Genomic DNA, 20,072 nt, shown 5'->3' with positions numbered 1-20,072 from the left:
AAAAACTAATTTCATGTATTAACTAATAGCGTGTATTGTTAAACTAAGTGATCTATACAGACTCCATTTTTAACATTTTTAACTAAATCGTTTAGTTTCTTAATCAATAGAGAAAATAGTTAAAATTTGATTTCTAATGTTATTCTTAAATTTTAAATTTTAAACAGTTATTGACCTTTCTGAACTAATTGGTTGCGTTTTTGAACTAATTGGTTGTGTTTTTGAACTAATTGGTTGTGTTTCTTAACTAATTGAATATTAGACTTAACTAATACTTTTTTTTTATCAATAAACATATTAATTCAATTGGTTAACTATTTGGTACTCATTGATTAACTAATTAGTTTCGTCACATAACTAATCGGCTTTATTTAAATTCAAGTTAACTAATACTTTCTTCATTTTACAGCTTCAAGTATTTGAGACAATTTAATAGAGGATGAAATTAGAGGACCTTTGACTGGACATTCAATAGAAGATCTTTATGACAAACATTCAATACTTGTTGGATTTTCCATAAGAAAAACTACAACAAGAAGGAATCCAAAAACTGGAGAAATGAAGGAAAAATATTTCTGTTGTTCAAAGCAAGGGTAAAGAAAGGAAAACAGATCAAACAACAAGAAAGAAGAAATAAGTGTACCAACTAAAAGCAAAACAAAAGTCAAGTCGAGGAACCTAAAACATCAAAAACTGACTAGAAGGGTTTGCAATGCACAAATTCAAACAAAAAAGGAAAGTTTGAAATCAGCCATCATGTTATAGAACACAATCATGATTTAACTAGATTGTCACTGCAACACCTTGAAAGGTACAAAATCAATTTCATGCTTCACTAATTGCTTTCCATCCCTAACTAATTGCTTTCCATGCTTAACTAAGTGCTTAACTAATTGAATTTAATGCCTAACTATTTGTTCCACTGCTTAAGTAATTTAATTTCATGCCTAACTATTTATTCCACTGCTTAACTAATTTCTTTCCATGCTTAATTATTTGTTTTCAGATCACAAAGAAAAATTGATGAAGACATGGCGCAAGTAATTGAAGGACTCAATCTATCAGGAAGCAGACTACAGATTCCTATAGATATATGTGTAATAAATATGGCCACCCAAAGGTTCTTGGTCACACATTAAATGACCACAACGAGTAGATTGAAAATGAAAACAATAGAACGGAAAGATTCACAAGTTGTTGTGAATATGTTAATTCGCAAAGGAGAAGAAGATCCAGATTTTTTTTATCGAGTGAAGTTAAATGAGGCAAACCAAGTAATAAGCATGTATCGGAGAGATGAGATGATGATGGCAGATCTTCTTGATGGCGGGCCCCGGCCCTCAAGCAAAAGTTCCGTAATATATTTTTAGTTCTGCCCCCCCCCCAAATTTTTTTGTTTAAATATGCCTTGAATCAGGGATCTCGTTGACCTTTCAGCAAATCGGGGTCCAGGGCAACGCCCCAAAACTTTACGGTATCTATTATTCTGGACTAGGGTTATCTGTTTGGGCATATTTCTGGGTTTTTCCGCATAGAGTATTATATAAACTCTTTAGGTCATAACCTAGTTGTGTGCTCCTCAATATCAATAAAACTTTACAAACTTTTCTATAAGACGGTCTTACACAAAAGACCACCTTGGTATCATATAAGTTAAGCAATGGAACTAATTAGTTAAGCACTTGAACTAATTAGTTAAGCAATGAAACCAATTAGTTAAGCAATGAAATTAATTAGTTAAGCAATTGAATCAATTAATTAAGTAATGTAACCAATTAGTTAAGAAATTGAACCAATTAGTTAAGCAACAAAAGTGGTCTTTCCGGTAAGACGGTCTTACACAAAAGTTGCCGATAAAACTTTCCCCTCATATGCATGTGGACGTAGCTAACACATCGTTAGTGAACCACGTTAAATCTTTGTGTTATTTATTTACGTTATTTATAATCTTCCTTGTACCGGTTACCGTAGCAATACATTCCAAGAAATCGAAGCGAGAGTGTAAAAATAGTATACCAGTATGGCCCATATATGTGTAAAAGAAACCCAAAATTTGTAAATAATTCCTGAATAAAGATTTCGACTTTGTTTATTAATTGAATACTTATTTCTCAAAATATGGGCTAATTGAAAAAAAAAAAAAAAAAAAGTTGCACTGGAAATAGAATTTTCAATAAGAAAACCCACATGTTCAATTTAGTTGACTCAAATTTGAGTGCTGCTAAAAAAATTTCGTCTACTTATCATTTAACAATTAACATCCTACTTTCAAGTTCACATGGACTTGAATATTGTTATTAAAAAAACATGGACTTGAACCTGAATTGCATTTGTATTTTCATATTACAGTTTGCAGCATGCAAATTTGCAAGATCAAAAAATTAAGCAATCCTACCAGATGAAAAAAAACTCAACACGAAGAGACATACGAGGTAGGAACAACGAAGATGTAACATTGATTTTTTTATATGACTACAAATCCATGTCCAAGAGAGCAAACAATGGCAATGGGAAGAAAGAAGGGGTTGTTTGTTAGAGACTCTAAAAGAACAGCTTTCTTGGAGGTCGTGGTGGCACGGAGTTCTGAGAATTCGGAGATGAATTGGAAAGACCAGTTGATCCTCCTTTGCTTTCCTGGGTTACTTTATCGAAAAGCCTTGAAGCTTTGGGATCTGTTAGTAGTGTCTTTTGAAATGACTGTGAGAAGCCTGTTGCAATTATAGTCACATGAATCTCTCCATTGTAGCGATCATCGACAACAGCCCCGAATATTATGTTAGCAGATGGATCTGCTAAACTTGTAACCACCTGCACAATTTCACGTGAATTTATATTGTTAGAAAAATGTACAAATAAAAGTAGGGATATTATATTCCTGAATCCTGATAATACATTCCATAATGTACCTGCGATACTCTGTTAACTTCCTGTAATGTTATATCCTTTCCTCCTGTTATATTGTATACAACACCAGTAGCTGATTGTATGGATGAGCCAATTAGAGGTGCCAAAGTTGCTTGTTCAGCTGCTTCTTCTGCACGGTTTTTACTAGAGGAAACACCAACTCCAAGCATTGCCGTTCCTGAATCCTTCATGATTGCCTTCACATCAGCAAAGTCCACGTTTACAAGTCCCGGAATCTACGAAACAGGAAACAGGAAACAACAACTTCAATTCTACAAGATAAGATAAGATCTTATAGTTGATTTATGGTATGATGCAACAGGAATTTCCCTAAAACCATCCTCACTATGCTAGTTTGCACAATGCTTCTCGAATTTCCAAGTTCTACAACGCCACCAATATCGCCACAATAATTACAGTTTAATGTTTTTGTAAAGATGAAATGCCTTTTATGCGTGATAACATGCTTAGAATTGATTAAACTTGTTGATAGTTGCAACATTATGGCATCTTCAACGTTCAAACTCTAAGTTTCACATTTAGTCTCAACAGAGACCCATATATCAGTGCAACAAAGTGAAAAAACAAATTTTATATTGACATACCGTAATTATGTCTGAAATTCCTTGAACGCCCTGGCGAAGAACATCATCAGCCAGCTGAAAAGCATCCTGAAGAGGAGTTTGATCATCAGCAATGTCCAAGAGACGGTCATTTGGTATCACAATGAGGGTATCCACATTATTCTGCAGCTTCTCTATAGCTTCCAGTGCCTGATAAGATCAGAAACAAAAAGATGAAGTAATGCCAAAAACCTGAATTTCACACTTAAAAAAACTCAATAGGAGATCGTAAATATTTCTCTTAAATAGGCACATTCACATAGGACAAAGACAAATTATACTTATGACTGGAAAACAAGAATGACTATATGAACAAGCTTCCTCAATTGGATACAAAAACCATTGTGATCAAGATATGCTAAGGAAGATAAGGGACACCTGCCTGCAATGACCTTTTGCGGCCCTCGAAACTGAAAGGGTAAGTGACCACGCCCACAGTGAGGTAACCCGCATCCTTGGATATTTGAGCGATGACAGGAGCAGCACCTGATCCAGTGCCCCCACCCATTCCTGCTGTTACAAACACGAGGTCTGATCCTGCAAGTGCTGTTGCAATAGCTTCTTTTGATTCTTGAGCAGCCTGCTCTCCAAGTGACGGATTCCCACCAGTACCTGCATAGAGATAAATGATATAAATGGGCAAAAAGGAGGTCATAATATGAGTATCCATAGACACTCATTTAGGACACAACATGCGCCAGACCTAATCCACGTGTCAGAAGCTCTCCTATTTGAATTGGGTGCTCAGCAGCTGATTGCAATAACGCCTGAGCATCTGTGTTTACGGCATAAAAATCAACACCCTGACAACAAAGGCATACATGATACATTTATCAAATTTGGGTGCAAGATGTCACATCATTCTATAATTACGCACATAAGAATGAGCTTCCTTCCTGAACAAATTCAAAAGAGTCATAAATGTAACACTAAAAAACGGGTATGTCCAAGTGTTATTTTTAATGAAATTCTATACAAAACCACTCAAATCCTAAAAGATATATAATCAAGCAACAGCAAAGCACACAGTGAGGAAGAACTTGTATGACAATTTATAAAATCAAGAGTGGCCAAGGGTAAAGCAAAGATCAAAAATCATACATCAACTAACTTGAGAAGATACAAAGAACCAGTAAGAGTATTAAGTTAATGCCACCATACATTTTCACTACGAAATTGTCCAAAGAACAAATTTTGTGGATATCTCTTTGACAAATCATAACAAAGGAAATACCAATTCAACTCTAATAAATGCAAACTGATGCTACTCAGCTACTGTATAGATTGGGATTATAAATTCTTTCATTTCATCCATCTCTCAGCAGCCTGAATCTCCAAAACAATGGTTTAATTGCAGAAAACTGACCTTCAATGATATACTTCAAAATTAAATTGTTACCACAAGAAAGACATTCATTTTAGAAACTAATAACCATTTTACAAATTAGACATCGAAGAGCAAAATGCAACAATGTAATCCCACCCAAAAAATTGCAATAAGCAAAGGGCGTCACATTCTAGGCGGAAAATGTGACAAATTGAAGCTCTGAAACGGTCGCTTTACCAAACAGAACAAGATATAAGCTTCTAACAAATACCCAAATGCTCAATTCAATGGTAGAATTAAAAGGATCATTCACAATTCACATCAGATGTAAATGACAAAATTCAACTGACTGAGGCTAGCATAAGAATCCATTAATCCGACAACAGAATTGATCCAAATTAAACCAAATTTTTATTTCTAAATACCCAAATGTCCAATTTGACAATGGAATTGATATTGTACCCAAATATTCATTCAAATATATCCAAAATCAAACACAGAAAATTTGGTCAAATAAATATTAAAAAAAACCTGGAAGAAAAAAAGCGACAAAAACCCAATAAAAAGAGAGAAATTATACCTGCAAACCGCTACCAATCATGCGATTAATTGCATTGTTGCCACCCCCACCAACACCCACAACCTTAATCTTAGCAGTTTCCATCGGAGTAAAAGAACAAGAAGTAGAAAACCCTGCATACTTTTGCCCATTTCTTTTTTTAGAAGTTCTGGGAAAGAAGAATGTTTTAGAATTATAATTGAAACTTTTTTTGCTGTGAAATTGGGTTGAAATTGGAGGGGTGTAAATTAATTCATTGGCATTTGTAAATCTAAGAGTTGCCATTTTCTTTTGAAGAAAATTTTGGAGTGAGAAAAACAAAAATGTGGGGTTTTTATAGGAATTATTATCCTGGTATGGAAGGAAGTGAGTGAAGGGGGAAATTGGGGAAGAGTGAGAAAGAGACAAATGTTTTAGGGTTTTAGATTTCTTTTTCTTTTCTGTTGATTTTCCCCCTTTTTCTGTTGATTTTTTATATTTTTCTTCCTTTTTCTAGCTTGATTTGTTGGATTTTGGACGTCAAGAGATACTTTGCTTCATTCAATTATTGATCGATCTAATTATAAGCGTCCGATTTTTTTTTTCCAGAGACATTACATTTGAAAATTTATGAAAATTACGTGTTAATTGTCGATGTTCGGTTTATTATTAATATTTTCACTTTAAATTTTGTGTATGCAGCTGACTAGTCATTGTACGAATTATTTCTACTTTAAACTTTGAATTATTTATACAAATATAAATAAAAATAGTTGTTTTGTTTAGTAATAACTGCATCACTTCTAAATTACTCACATTTTCAGAAAATGGACAGAGTATTTTTGAAAATGTAATATTTACGAATCGACTACCATTGGCCATCCAACACCAAATGATGTGTTAACTTGTGGGAATTACAATTGTCACGCCATTAACCACCACCACAATAAGACACCACAATCGTCACATTATCCTAGCCAGTAGCCACCATCACCATGAATATGATACAAGAAAAAGAGGAGGAATTATAATTTATTAGTATTAGTATTAATAAAGTTCATATTTTCTTGAAATAGAAAATAAACATGAATTTCGATAAAAGATATAACTATATATTTAAGCACAATGTAATTAATTCAAGGAAGTGAAAAGTCGTAGCAAATGCATGCTTGGTCATTAGCAATTAATTATTGAGTGGAAGTAGAAATCTAGTCATTTACCAAATTACCAATTATATGCGTTATGAGGAGCAATTAGAAGTCTTGGATTAGTGGATAACTAATTGGAGTAATTTCTTCAAGTACACGTTGGAGTGACAATGTATAGTCCTATATGATATTCTAGAAGCGTAAGTTTCTTTATTACTCCGTAAGAAAATGTACTCCATCTGTTCCTTAATACTCGACCTGTTTTGACCGGACACACTTGTCAATGTACAACTTTGACCACCAATTTCTTTAACTACGTATTAAAACTTATAAAAATATTACTCCCTCTGTCCCTTAATACTCGCACCGTTTTGACTTTTTGCACTATTCACATAATTCACTTTGACTCTATTTTATTTGTATAATATGAAAACAAATGTTAGTATATAATATATTGTTGGCTTCATCTTAATATATATTTTCAAAATATTAATATATTTATAAGGTTTTATAATATGTAGTTAGAGATATTAGTAGTCAAAGTTGTGCATTAGCAAGCGTGTCCATTCAAAACGGTGCGAATATTAAGGGACGGAGGGAGTAATATTTTGAAAATGTATGTTAAGACGAAGCAACAATATATTATATACTAACATTTGTTTTCATATACTAGAAATAAAATAGGGTCAAAGTAAATTATGTAAATAGTACAAAAAGTCAAACTGGGTCGAGTATTAAGGGACAGAAGAAGTAAAATGTAACAACTTTTTTTTTCTGGGCGACACTCTAAATTGGAGTACATTGATACTCGTAATCAAGCTCATGTGTAAAAAACACGATTGAATACTACTTGATTTTCTTTATTATTTATTTATTTCTTAATGCGAATACATAGCATTTTTTTAATTTTTGCCCAAGGATTTTCTTAATTGTTGCTGACTTGCACTAATAACGCATACATTGTCATCTTCGATAATTAATATGGTTAATTCGAAGGATTTCTAAGTCAAACCCCTTGCATAATAGCCAACTAACTTGAAACCATAACTGATGTAGAATTCTAACATCCATAAAACCGAAAATGGAATTGTAGGTTCATCGATTCATAACCGAAAATGGAATTGTATTGTTGTGTTCCACCAATTCATTATTATTTCATCCACAAAGAAGATCATCCATTCGAACAAGTAGATTGGTGCATAAAATACAAGGGAAGATTTAAAACAAAAAAAAATAAGGAATATGTTATTCTCTGCCATAATAGAATTACATACAAATCCACATGAGAGAAATCGCTGCCATGAATATGGCTCTGAATGAGTTCCTCAGAAAAATCTGCAAAATGGTAAGATTTGATATCTAGAGAAGCATTCTTTCTAATTTTCACTCCGCTTCATTCAGTATAGGGTTAATGAGAGGCTTCATCTGCGCAAGATATACAATTGCCCACCTACACAAAAACAGATTTTAAATAAATAACAGATATTTTGAATGGAATACAGAACAGAGCAGCAAATGTTTTATAACCGAGTGCAAGGAAATACCGAACAGGATGATAGAGGATGGGCATACTAGACTGATATAATGAAATTGACCATTTCCACCACGTAATTCTTCTGATAATAAATTGCTCAAACTGCATTCTAGCAAGTAATCAGCCCAAAGATGGCCATCAACCAAAAGTAACTATGCTTTATCAAATGTGTTAGGGCAGTTACTTTTGGATTGTCCGAGGGGAGTTGTGTGAACCAGGACTAGAATTGTCTATAATATTTCAGTAGAAGCATCTTTGTTTTGTTATTTGAATGGTTCTTTGAGGAATATTCTGATAATTAATCAAGTGTCAATAAACTCTGAGAAGAAAGACTAAATGAGTTTTTGCGACTATAAGAGAGCTACAAAAACCAGACCATTTAAGCTGAAGCCTGAAGGATTTTGTTTATATACCTTGTTGATAAAGCATTGCTAGATCCAACGATTCTAACAGCGCAGAGTTAAACCCAAGGAAAGAAAATCAGACAATGGCTGTATAAAAACTTATATCACCTGAAAATTATGAAGTCTCCCAGCGTCACTGGACTAAAAAATGCAGTGCCATGTGAGGAAGGACTAGCGCAAGTGGGGTACTACCGTACTAGCACTTGTACATTTGTATCGACAAATACCTTCACACATCCAATCTATATATTCTCTCTATTTCTAACCACCAATTCCTTCTAGTAGTCAGTCAAGCTGACCTTTCCTACGGTGCACTCACTGCCTAATAAATTAGACAACAATTTCAACAACTAGCAAAACCATTTAGTGAGAATCCAAATTATAGGGTGAGGTCACAAGACAAATGTTGAGAATCAGAAACAATCTCCCCATGAGATTCCTGAACAAGATAAACTAGAGTACTAAACTAATCATCTTTCTTAAGGAAGTCACATAGTTGGAACATGCTTTTTGCACCCTGCAATCCATCAAATTTTTTGTTTGTTTTTTTCCTTCCAACTGAAGTCGGTTCTTTTGCCAGATGTCACTAATATATAAGACCCTCTTTCAAGAAAGCTATGCCCTAAACCTGGCATCACCCCATCGCACTTAGCAGGAACCTATTTGTCAAAATATCTGCGAATTACTACCACCATCATGCCTCACTATTTGACCTCCCAGTACCTCCCCCTTCTCTCCTTCCCCAGATAGCAAAACCAGCCATACAAACCCCTCTTTTACAGATTTCCCCTCATTAAACTAAAGCCTATTCCAGCATACTCCTGGTTTTGTCTACCCCAAAACTTCAATGAAAAAGAAACAAAGCAGCAATTGCCAATAGTGATGTAGATGATAGTTCCTGGTACGTCCATCTACAGTCTACAGCAACTCTATAGAACAGCCAACAACTCTACATGCAAGAAATGCAGGTCTAGAAGTGATTTATAGCCAATGGTGCTATTCGTAATAGTATGACATAGAAAGGGGGGAAAAAAATATAACGCAATATTCCATGTTTGGTACAGCATTTTCTGCTTTTACTTAAGTTACTCAGCCAGTAAGCTACTTTTATTTCAGTTAAACAGGAAAGAAATAAGGAAGAAATTAGACTTACATCATCCAACAGCAAACTGTTGCTGTAATAACCAAAGTTAAGTGGAACCTGCCAAATAAAGATACTTTAGTCACCAATACAACTCAAATTGACAAAATTACAGTATAAAAAACAGTTGCACAACAAGGCCACTAGACATTATGTTCACTGTGATAAAATTACTCAGAGATATCATCAACATTTAGGTAGACACCACATAAGCACATAGAATGAGTAAAGTGCCATAAGAGACCCATAAATTATTTTCCAAAGTATCCCTTGCTCTTAAGATATAGATCAACTCAACACACTTTCTTTAAGTTTCTTGGGAAGGAATCATACTAACCACTTTTATCAGAAACAAGGCGAGTATTACCTAGTGCATTCACCCATTCAATATTATCCTTCAATTTGCAAGGGTGAAGGACAAGGCAATTAACAGTCAAAAGCTTTAAAAAAAAAAAATCACATGGTAGTCATGATTCATTAGAGTATGTGACCACAGTATATATCTTGCAATGGCTTGACCAAAGTCAGTGGAAATAAGCAATGTCCTCCATCATAATACTAAATGAAGCTCTCAAAGTTTGAGCTGAGTACCTGATTGAAAATTTTAGTGATGGAACTTTTATTGGGCTGGAGGAGAGCCAGCCCTTCCAAGCAGTTCTTTAAGTAACTGGATTTGCATTATGCAAATTCAAAAAATTATAAAATGCATATTCAGGTGCCAATAAATGTTAAACTTAAATTTTATTATAATCACGAGATTCATTTCGGGGTCTAAATAGCATGAAGAAATTATTGCTACAACTTTCACCCTTACAAGCCACAACATCCTCATAGGTCCGTGGATCGATAAGACAATAACTTTCCAAGGTCAGACAACACAATACTTTCTCTTGAAATTAGTTTTGCAGCCATATGATTTTCGCTTGGGGAAAGCAGTTCACAAGGCTAATGAATGACTCCAAAACAGTGCCGATAGCGTGAACAACACCCATTTCCCAGTCAATGAGATACAATAATTATCGTAATCCTTTGATACGTCATCATCTGATTCATCTCCACTTACTCCTTCACTATTGATCCCTTTTTGTTAATTTTATTCACTTTAGATCCTTTACTTCTTTACAAAAATAATACAAGCCGACTATGAAGTATCAACAAGCAGCCAACTACTCAAACTTGCTAGAGTGGAATCTAAGATATGGCACTCGTTGCATTGAATTGCATACAATTTTTTTCCAAGAACAACAATGTGGATATTTGGTGTTAGAAATTCTATACCTTAGATTCAAATACAAAATGTGGTCCTCAAAGAAACATTCAAATTTAACAAAAGCCCCAGCTAGATTGTGACAAGAACACAAATAGCATGCAGCACTGCTTCGAATGTTAAGTGGCTCTAAGATTCCAGATAGGCGATGGAAGAAACAACAGTTCAAAAGGAGAAGATCTTTTGAAGTTCCTCAGGAAAACAAGCTGGGTCACAACTCAGACGGAACACAAGCAATAATGACAACCTCTAACGGATTAAGGAGGGAAACTGGCCATCAAAGCAGAGAAGTGACCAATTTCTTGGATAGATCTGAAGCTCAGTATTTCTCGGTTCAGGACAGACTATTTTGAACAAATTTTTACAGTTTGGAACATTGGATGAAGAATCTGCCTAATTGAAACAGTTTGGACTTGCTCTCATAAAAGGCGGAACTTACATATTAATTAGAAGATATCAGTTTACTCTGCTAGAATTAACTAAGTGACCTGCCATATAAATAGACCAAATAAATGGCAAAATATCTTCTGCAACAGAACTTCAAGGTAGAATCTTCAAGTCAAACACAGAAATATCTTTAACCTCGCCTAGTAGTTGATATCAAAACCCAACTTATTCGTCACTTATGCGAAAAACTGTGCTCTTTCTGGTTAATACAAGTCAAATGAGGTATATCGAGATTCCAGAATAACATAGCTCATCACTTCCAAGTTCCAAACCCTCAACCCATACCAAGAGGCTTCTTATTTCATTGTTGTACCCCTAACAACTCCCCCCCACCCCACCCCCACCCCCCACGTCGTCCGAGCCTAATTTGTTGAACTTGATATCTCGTCGTAAAAGCTTGATTTAACCATCAACGATGAACTCGAGACGAGCGATTTCTCCACAGAGATCCCCATATAGATCTATGATCAAACATACTTGCACTGTTGCACACCCAACTGTCTTCTTCAAATCCATCTGCAAGTCACGATTTCTCGAATAACCATCTCTAATTCTTCTCTTCACCTTATTTCTGAAACTTATTACTTATTCTTGTTAAAAATCAGACTAGACCAGATCATACATTGGGAGAAACCTAGATCCCACTCGAAATTTTTCTTTCATTGTATATATTAACGTAAATATACGGTACAATTTTAGTCAAATTAGGAGACTAGTTCAGACCAAACCTTAAAAAATCAGATCAGAATACCTTATTGTAGGTGAAGAGATCATAGGCGAAGTCATAAATTGTTTCTTTAATGCTTTCAGTTTTAGCTACCTAAGCAGCAGGCCAGCAGCTAACTTGGGTCCTCTGCATCATTTGATTTTGATATTTCTTTTTAACTAATATTAAAAAACATAATTTTTGTGTGCCCTGGGAACTTTTATGGCTTACATCATGTTAAAGGAGGTAACTTGGAACTTTGAAGTCTTATTTTAGGTGGCAGATATGTTTTTCTGGGCAAGTTTGATCCATGATTTATATTTTACCTTGATGTACATATAATATCAGTGTATCGTAGCTGTAATTTTCAATTTATGTCTTAAATCAGACAACTTTAGCAGATATGAGCCCTGGCCACTTAAATTCAAATTATACGCTGACTATAACATGACTGGCTCAATATTTTATGATTCCCTCTGGTCTCTTCCCCGGAGCGTATTGTTGGCAGGGGTTTTAGCTACTTCAACAAGGTTTGTAATCATCTCGTGGTGATAAATTCATGTATTGACAAAGCTTATCAAAAAGTTATGCGGCTTTAGCCTTCCGAATTGGCAATGAAGCATATTTAATTCTGTGTATTCAAGAGTTATTTAGTTGATCTTGGTCAATTTGTGTTGAAATACAAGAGCCTCTTGGAATGATTTTGTGAGACTGACTGGCAAATGATTTACCTTAACTGGTTATCAACTTCCTCATTCTCATCATGAATGCCACAGATTACACAGTGCATCTTTGACTTGTCTTCTGTAACCCTCAATTTTTTCAGTAAATCCAAGGCCAAAAGAATTACGAATATCAGTTAATAGCATTCCAGTTACGTTTTACCCATTGTATATCATGACCTTGTTGATGTCTGCTCTCAGTTTTGTCAATAATTTTAGATATGAACAAATTAGGCAAATTATTTATTATCATATATTATCTAGGAAAGTAAAGCATCCCTTGACAATTATAAACTACAAAATAGAATTACGCAATTCCATCCCTGCAATTGCAAATTTGCAAGCATAGCTTATGGGCCTGTTTGGTAGATAGCGGTTTGATGAGCTTTTAGCGGATTTAGAACTGTTAGAGGTTTGACTATGCAAAACCGCTAATTCATGTGTTTGGTTGGAAGCGGTTTCAATTAGCGGATTGGACTTGAAACTCTAATTTTGAAAAAGCACCATTTAGCAGCGTTTTCAATTAGCTGTTGAGATCTGAGACAAGGAAAGACAACTTTGCCCCAAGGATAGAGGAATTCCAGCTTTGAGCCTCCATGGCTCTATCCAATTTCTCAAACCTTCTCCGTGTGAAAAATAATTTTCTTTACTTGACTAAAAAAGAGGGAAGTTCCCCATCTTCATTCATACTTCCAGATCACAAATATACATTCATGTCTCCATTTGAGAAATCTAACATTCAACAAAATAATTTTAGATCAAATATATGCTCATGAATTGAAGATAATTTTTAAATTTGTGAAAGATCTAATTGAGCATCACCACTTCTTGGTATGGAGTAAGACTATTAGCTTTGATATGAATTGTGAAATTGATTTTTTGTTTACTGGAGATGGTGATGGCAGTGGGTGGCGTGAGAAGGTTTGGGTTTTTCTGGAAGGAAGATGACGAGGGAGGTGAGTAGAATGGGGGGTCACTAGTTTTTCCCTTTTTTTGTATTAAACTTTAAATGCATTGAATTAAAAAAAAAAAAAAGCTTCTAAAACTTATGTCAAATAAAAGAAATCTAAAAGATATCTCCTGATATTGAATTTTTGTTTAGTTAATATTCACTTTTAAAAAAATCAATGTTCATACAAAAATTAAATTTTGTAGATCTAAATAACAAATTTTCCCTATTAATGAAAAGTAACTCAATAATAAATTAACCAATGTCCCAATTGGTCATTTTACACATCAAACAACTATTATAAATAAGCTATTTACCAAACACTTTCCTATAATCAGCTAATACAATCATCTAGTCAAATCAGCTATACAAAACAGCTAGTCAAACCAGTTAATACAATCCGCTACAGCTAACCGCTAACCGCTAATTGCCAAACAGGGCCTATATATTATTCACCACCGTTCTTAATTTTTTTTCAATTGTGATGTTAGTCTAGTTCTCTTGTAGGAAGTGGGAAGACTTGCACTATGCAACCACTACCCCTGAGAGCATCCCAAGACATGTTGAGATTAATACAGCATACATACATAAATCAAGGGTTTCAATTGTTTCTCAGTTTCTTTGAGATATACGGAGGGAAACTAATTATGGTCCTCGTGAATCGTTTGCTTCTTTGCATATAAATTGAAGTCCTTTTAACAAAAAGAATTCCACATATACCTCTCCAATATAGTCCAATCACTTCTACACTCTACTACATATGAAAAACTACTTCTAGTTGAATAACTCATTTAAGCTCCTAGTCAAAACTTAAACAAGTCATTATCAAAAAAGAGACATATCAACAATAAACAATCATCAATCAACAATGTACAGCTAAAAGCCATCAAATTCAGAATCAAAGATCCAAAAGAGGAGAGATAGAAAAATTACAGATTGGTGGAAGGGCCCCGATTGAAGCAAATTCTGGTACAAAGACAAGCAATAATCCCAATCACCAGGAAAATCAGGGATGTAACGAAAAACCCCATCTTTAATCTCTGCACTCAAAACTTCTCTCTTTTGCTCTGACTTCGGTCGCAGAGAGAGGATTCAATCAAACTAAATCCCCGGAAAAATTCTCAAAAAAATCCCAATTCGAGTTTGATTTTCTGCAAAAAAAATTAGCGATTTAGAACTTAGAATAAATCATGAGATGCAGAAAATTTGATTGAAGATAGGATTTTGCAGGAAGAGTTGAGAAATTGAGGGGAGAGAGAGTGCTTACCCGGTGATCTACGATCAATGTCCGCTTGTTCGAAGCTTCGTCGTATTGATTGGTGACAAACTGACAATTTACAAAATTATTTTGGTATTAGGTTTTATGGGCTGATATTCAGTAGACATTTATTTGGGTTGGCTTAAACATAGATGGACATAGTTTTAATTGGATTGAGGCCCGGTATTTCACCTCAAACAAGTACTGTTGAAGTACATAACATATTTGCCGTATTGGGCTACTGTCTATAACATTCAACTAGTATTGATCTCATGCCATGCACGGCTTTGGTTATGTTTTAAAAGTGAGTTTTAATTTTGGAAACGGGTTTTTCATGAGATACCCCCGAGGTTTAAGTTTATTCACCAGGTACCCTCGTTGTTTCAGTAATCCACCAGGTACCCCTCAGGTTTCATTTTCTCGCATGACTTAACCCTGCCGTTAAGTGGCCGTTAGAAACTTTTTTTCACCAGGTACCCTCGTAATTTATTTCACCAGGTACCCCTGAGGTTTCTTAGTTTTTCACCAGGTATCCTTATGTTTTATGGTAATTTCACCAGATACCCCTGCTCACCAACGGCTACTTTTTTTAAAAAAAACTGGCTGGTATGGAACTGCATTCCATAGGTCCATAAGTCTTTCTGGGTTGCTGCAAATGCATACAACCCATATGTGTACAACAAGGCAATGGAGAAGATTGCCAAAATTGATCCAAAGGTTGTTGATTATCTGTCCCAAGTGCCAAAGCAGTGGTCAAGGCACAAGTTTGAACCACAAGTGGTTTATGATCACAACACCACCAATTTTGTTGAATCTTTCAACGCTTGTACCAAGCCTTTTAGAGACATGCCAGTGTACACTCTGATGGAAGGTAAATGTTCTATCTTTACTGCTTTTTACACTGTGGTTGCATATGTTTTACACCACCCCTGTCCTTTTTATTAATACATTTTCTGTTTTGCTGCTTTATTTTGTTTGTGCTTGGATGCTTGGATCTAATAGAGGCTGGGAGTTGGTGTATGAAGAAGATTGGGTCTAGATTTGGCAAGGCTATAGAAATGGGACCAAACCAATTGACTGAATATGCTGCTGGGGTATTAGAAGAGAGGAGTCAACAGTCTAGGTTTTGTTCTGTAACAGCTGCTGTGGGAGGGGAATATGAAGTGAAAGAGGGGGCTGTCAAATACCCTATTAAGTTAGATGCAAGGACTTGTGGTTGTGGAGTATGGCAAATATCTGGCATACCTTGCAGACATGGCCTTAGGGTTATTTACCACCAAAGACTTGAGGCTACTGATTTTGTGTCTCACTACTTCAAAGGGCAAGCATACAAGTTAACTTACTCAGAGCACATGCACCCCATGCCTGACCCAACCCAATGGCCTTCTTTTGACCTTTCTATTATCCTCCCACCACCCATGAAGAGAGCATCAGGTAGACCCCCTAAACTGAGAAAAAGAGGTAAACATGATACTAGAATAAAAAACATTAGAATGCCATTTTTTATAGCTCCATGCATTAATTTCTTTTGTTGCTCGAGTTTCTTCTTCATTTGGTGAATTTCTTCATTCAAGCTTCTATTTTCTTCAATTTCTCCTTCCTTTGTGCTACCTTTGTTGTTTCTCATTGGCAGTGGTTGCTCAATGCTTCCCTTGCACCACTTGAAGTTGTCACATAAGTCACACTTGTAATATAGTTTTTGAGGATTTTTCATTGTTTCAGAACTTCTTATTGCAAATTTTTTCCCACATATGTTGCATGTTTTGTTTGGAACTACAACGTATGAGGATTCATACGTTGTAGAGGAAGATTGAGATTGAGAATATGAGCTCATTTGAAAGTGAGTTGGGAAATAGGGAAAATATGAGTTGGTTAATGGGAAGAACAGAAAGTTGTAGTGAAGAGTTGCTGATGCTCCCCCTTTAAATAGAGAAGGCTCACCAACGGCTAGTTTTTTTAGCCGTTGGTGAGCTGGGGTATCTGGTGCAATTACCATAAAAACATAAGGGTACCTGGTGAAAATCTATGAAACCTCAGGGGTACCTGGTGAAATAAATTACAAGGGTACCTGGTGAAAAAAAGTTTCTAACAGCCACTTAACGGCAAGGTTAAGTCATGCGAGAAAATGAAACCTGAGGGGTACCTGGTGGATTACTGAAACAACGAGGGTACCTGGTGAATAAACTTAAACCTCGGGGGTATCTCATGAAATATCCGTTTTGGAAAATTTGTAATTATTAATCCAATCTTTGCCCGGTTTTCTTTAATTAAGCCTACCTATGCGATATTTCTAAATAATCCAACCTTTATGACCCAACTACTATTATTAAGCCTGGATGACCGGTTACCTGCTACAAAGTCAAGGAAAATTTGTAATTATTAATCCAACTTTGCCTGATTTTCTTTAATTAAGCCTACCTCTGCGATATTTCTAAATAATCCAACGTTTATGACCCAACTACTATTATTAAGCCTAGATGACCGGTTACCTGCTACAAAGTCAACGTTAAAAACGTTGACAACCTAAAGTTGGTTTTCCTCCTAAAATATTGGACACGTCATCATCACTTGCCACCTAAACAAGAATTTCATTTTTTTTCAAAAAACCCTTAACCCTTCTCTTCTCTGTACCGTGTTTCAATTCCTCTCTCCTCTATTACTGCTGCTTCAACTACAATTGTACTGGTTCATGACATCATCAGCGATTTTCTTGTGGAAATAGGTGACTTCATCCACGCGCATTCAAATTTCGTCTCCAAAATCGTACAATTGAAGGTGAACTTACGAACCTTAGCGTTTTTGTTCCTTTTTTGGTAAATTTTGAATTTTGAGCTTCCTTGATGGTCAGTTCGTAAAAACCCGATCTGTTGCAATAATATAGTTTTTTTTATGTTGTGGGATGTTGGTTATTGTGGTCTTGTTGAAAATTTAGAAAGAAAAAAAAACCTTGAATTTGAAGAAGATCCATATCTGACAGGCAATTGCTTTATCCCAGCCATAGCAATTGCTGATTATTTTTGATGAACTTCGAATGGAGAGGTATGACCGTATGAGGGATCGACAATGATGGAGAAGAGGTAGAAGAGAAATAATGGAGAGGAGTGCAGAGACTAAGCAGAAAATCGCAGAGGAGAGAGGAACAAAAATTAAAATAGCAATTAAAGAAAATAAGGGGAAAAATATATTTAAAAAATTATAATTGTTATATGCCACGTAAGGGTGAATACCGCCTATAGCAGGTTAGTAACTTGTTAGGCTTAATAATAGTAGTTGGGTCATAAAGGTTGGATTATTTAGAAATATCGCATAGGTAGGCTTAATTAAAGAAAATCGGACAAAGATTGGATTAATAATTACAAATTTTCCTTTAATTTTTCAATTCATAAAATAGTGTAAATGTATTTCATTTCGTGATTCACTAAGAAAACAATTAAGATACAAATTTAAATCGGTATATTACTTGAAATTAATAGAATATGAAAGATAAATTGGCATGAAATTTTTTGGAGGTGAACGGGGAACGAAATTTGTTGGTGGTGAAGGGACATGAATATTTTTGATGGTGAAGGGGCATGAAAGTGGAGAAGGAAAAACCATGAATTTTTTTTTTTTAGGAGGGACACATGACACTCCACATTTCTTGCAAATGTGTCTGTTATTAAATATAGTATAAATATAGATTACTTTAAGGCTTCATGTAGTTTTCCTTATCTCCTCTACTCCAAAACCACTTTCACCAGCGTTGACCAACGCCTTGACCATCTTACACTATCCCACCACCGCTTGACCCACCATGTATCTTAGTCACCAAACCACCCATCTTCCGCACCCTCCATCTTTTTCCTCTTGCATTGACACCACTCAACCACCAAGATATCATACCCCATGACTATCACAAAACCGATAAAATCTCAATTCTTAACCAATTACAAAACTGATTTGACAGCTTTAAAGTCTATTTATTTCAACTTATTTTAGAAAAATAAGTTTAGTTAAATCACTTAAAAAAGTAAGTATTTTAGACATTTACACACACTAATAAGTTTTTTTCAACAAAAATAATTTCAATTAAGTTTCGATAATTTTTTATAAGTTTAAATAAATTAATCTCAGTCATATACAGTTAAACCAAATAGAGCCTTAGGCACGAATTCAATTGTTGACTAACAACATGTTTTTGGGGGTGACTCAACATACCCACCCCACGTGTCTGCCTACCAATGATATTAAGGTTGCTCTAAGTTGATATATGGGGATAAAATTATTATAGTCTAGTGCATTAATCATGTTTACCTCCCCAACCTTGAGTACTTAAGTGCAATACCCACAGCGAGTTGTATAATAGGGTTAGGTTCAAGTTAAAAAAAATAATAATATTAGACAAGTTATTGGACAAGGTCAATATAAGATCGAAGTAATAACCTAATAATTTGGATTTAAAATAGTTACGGAGTATGTTAAAAAATATATACGTCGAATATGTATAGGTTTGTATTCACCTTTGTTCACATTTTTCTCTCTCCTTTCTCGTTTATCGGTCTATAGTTACTTCGCGACCAGCTCGATCTGCCCAATAACAACCCACTTCAAAGCGACCCCTTTATGATCAATTGACTTGACCCACGTCGACCCTGATTCAACCCGTCCAATAACCAAAGCTTTGTTGTAGCAGGTCTTGGTAGCTAATAGCTATAGGTTTGTACTACTACTAGTCTACTACTACTACTACTCCCACTTGTACTACTTTGTAGTTTGAACGTTGGAGGGTGACAGACGAGCGGCATTTGAATCCCAAAATTTTAGTGTAGGTCAGTCTACCCAATATGCGCAGATCGGTATAGATACTACATATGATGTTCTATATCATTATGGAAAATCGTAATACATGACTAGAGATGAGCACAACAGAGTACCCTGTTGAAATTTTAGGAATCGGAACCAGAACGTGTTGCAACAGGTTCCTTAAAATGAGGACCGGAACCTGTTGCAATAGGTTTTTGAAAATGAGAACCGGAACCTGTTGCAACAGGTTCCGATTTAAGGTACCCTGTAATTTTGAAAATTTAAGTAAAATATTTATATTTTATTGAAAAACTATCTACTT

At 35.1% G+C, this 20,072-nt stretch overlaps 3 protein-coding genes across 3 annotated transcripts; 1 reads left to right on the top strand and 2 right to left on the bottom strand.

Annotated features, from left to right (window-relative positions):
• Positions 1–2,291: 2,291 nt before the first annotated feature.
• On the bottom strand, positions 2,292–6,458 carry LOC110791283 (cell division protein FtsZ homolog 1, chloroplastic). Its single transcript, XM_021996035.2, has 6 exons — positions 5,435–6,458; positions 4,231–4,330; positions 3,910–4,139; positions 3,510–3,677; positions 2,907–3,140; positions 2,292–2,808 (listed from the first exon to the last, which is right to left on the bottom strand). Exons 1-6 carry the CDS (start codon positions 5,696–5,698, stop codon positions 2,542–2,544), a joined length of 1,263 nt encoding a protein of 420 aa, XP_021851727.1. The 5' UTR covers positions 5,699–6,458; the 3' UTR covers positions 2,292–2,541.
• Positions 6,459–7,622: 1,164 nt separating this feature from the next.
• On the bottom strand, positions 7,623–15,127 carry LOC110791282 (V-type proton ATPase subunit e2). The gene is made up of 4 exons (XM_021996034.2): positions 14,978–15,127; positions 14,644–14,861; positions 9,632–9,679; positions 7,623–7,990 (listed from the first exon to the last, which is right to left on the bottom strand). The coding sequence occupies exons 2-4, from the start codon at positions 14,739–14,741 to the stop codon at positions 7,924–7,926; spliced, it is 213 nt and encodes a 70-aa protein (XP_021851726.1). The 5' UTR covers positions 14,742–14,861; positions 14,978–15,127; the 3' UTR covers positions 7,623–7,923.
• Positions 15,128–15,298: 171 nt separating this feature from the next.
• On the top strand, positions 15,299–17,041 carry LOC110791277 (uncharacterized). The gene is made up of 2 exons (XM_021996032.2): positions 15,299–15,839; positions 15,971–17,041. The coding sequence occupies exons 1-2, from the start codon at positions 15,656–15,658 to the stop codon at positions 16,525–16,527; spliced, it is 741 nt and encodes a 246-aa protein (XP_021851724.1). The 5' UTR covers positions 15,299–15,655; the 3' UTR covers positions 16,528–17,041.
• The last annotated feature ends 3,031 nt before the right edge of the window (positions 17,042–20,072 follow it).

The sequence above is a fragment of the Spinacia oleracea genome, chromosome 4 (assembly GCF_020520425.1).
Source record: "Spinacia oleracea cultivar Varoflay chromosome 4, BTI_SOV_V1, whole genome shotgun sequence".
Taxonomy (NCBI): domain Eukaryota; kingdom Viridiplantae; phylum Streptophyta; class Magnoliopsida; order Caryophyllales; family Amaranthaceae; genus Spinacia; species Spinacia oleracea.
Note: the sequence above shows the minus strand (reverse complement) of the source record. Positions and strands in the feature narration are given on the sequence as shown.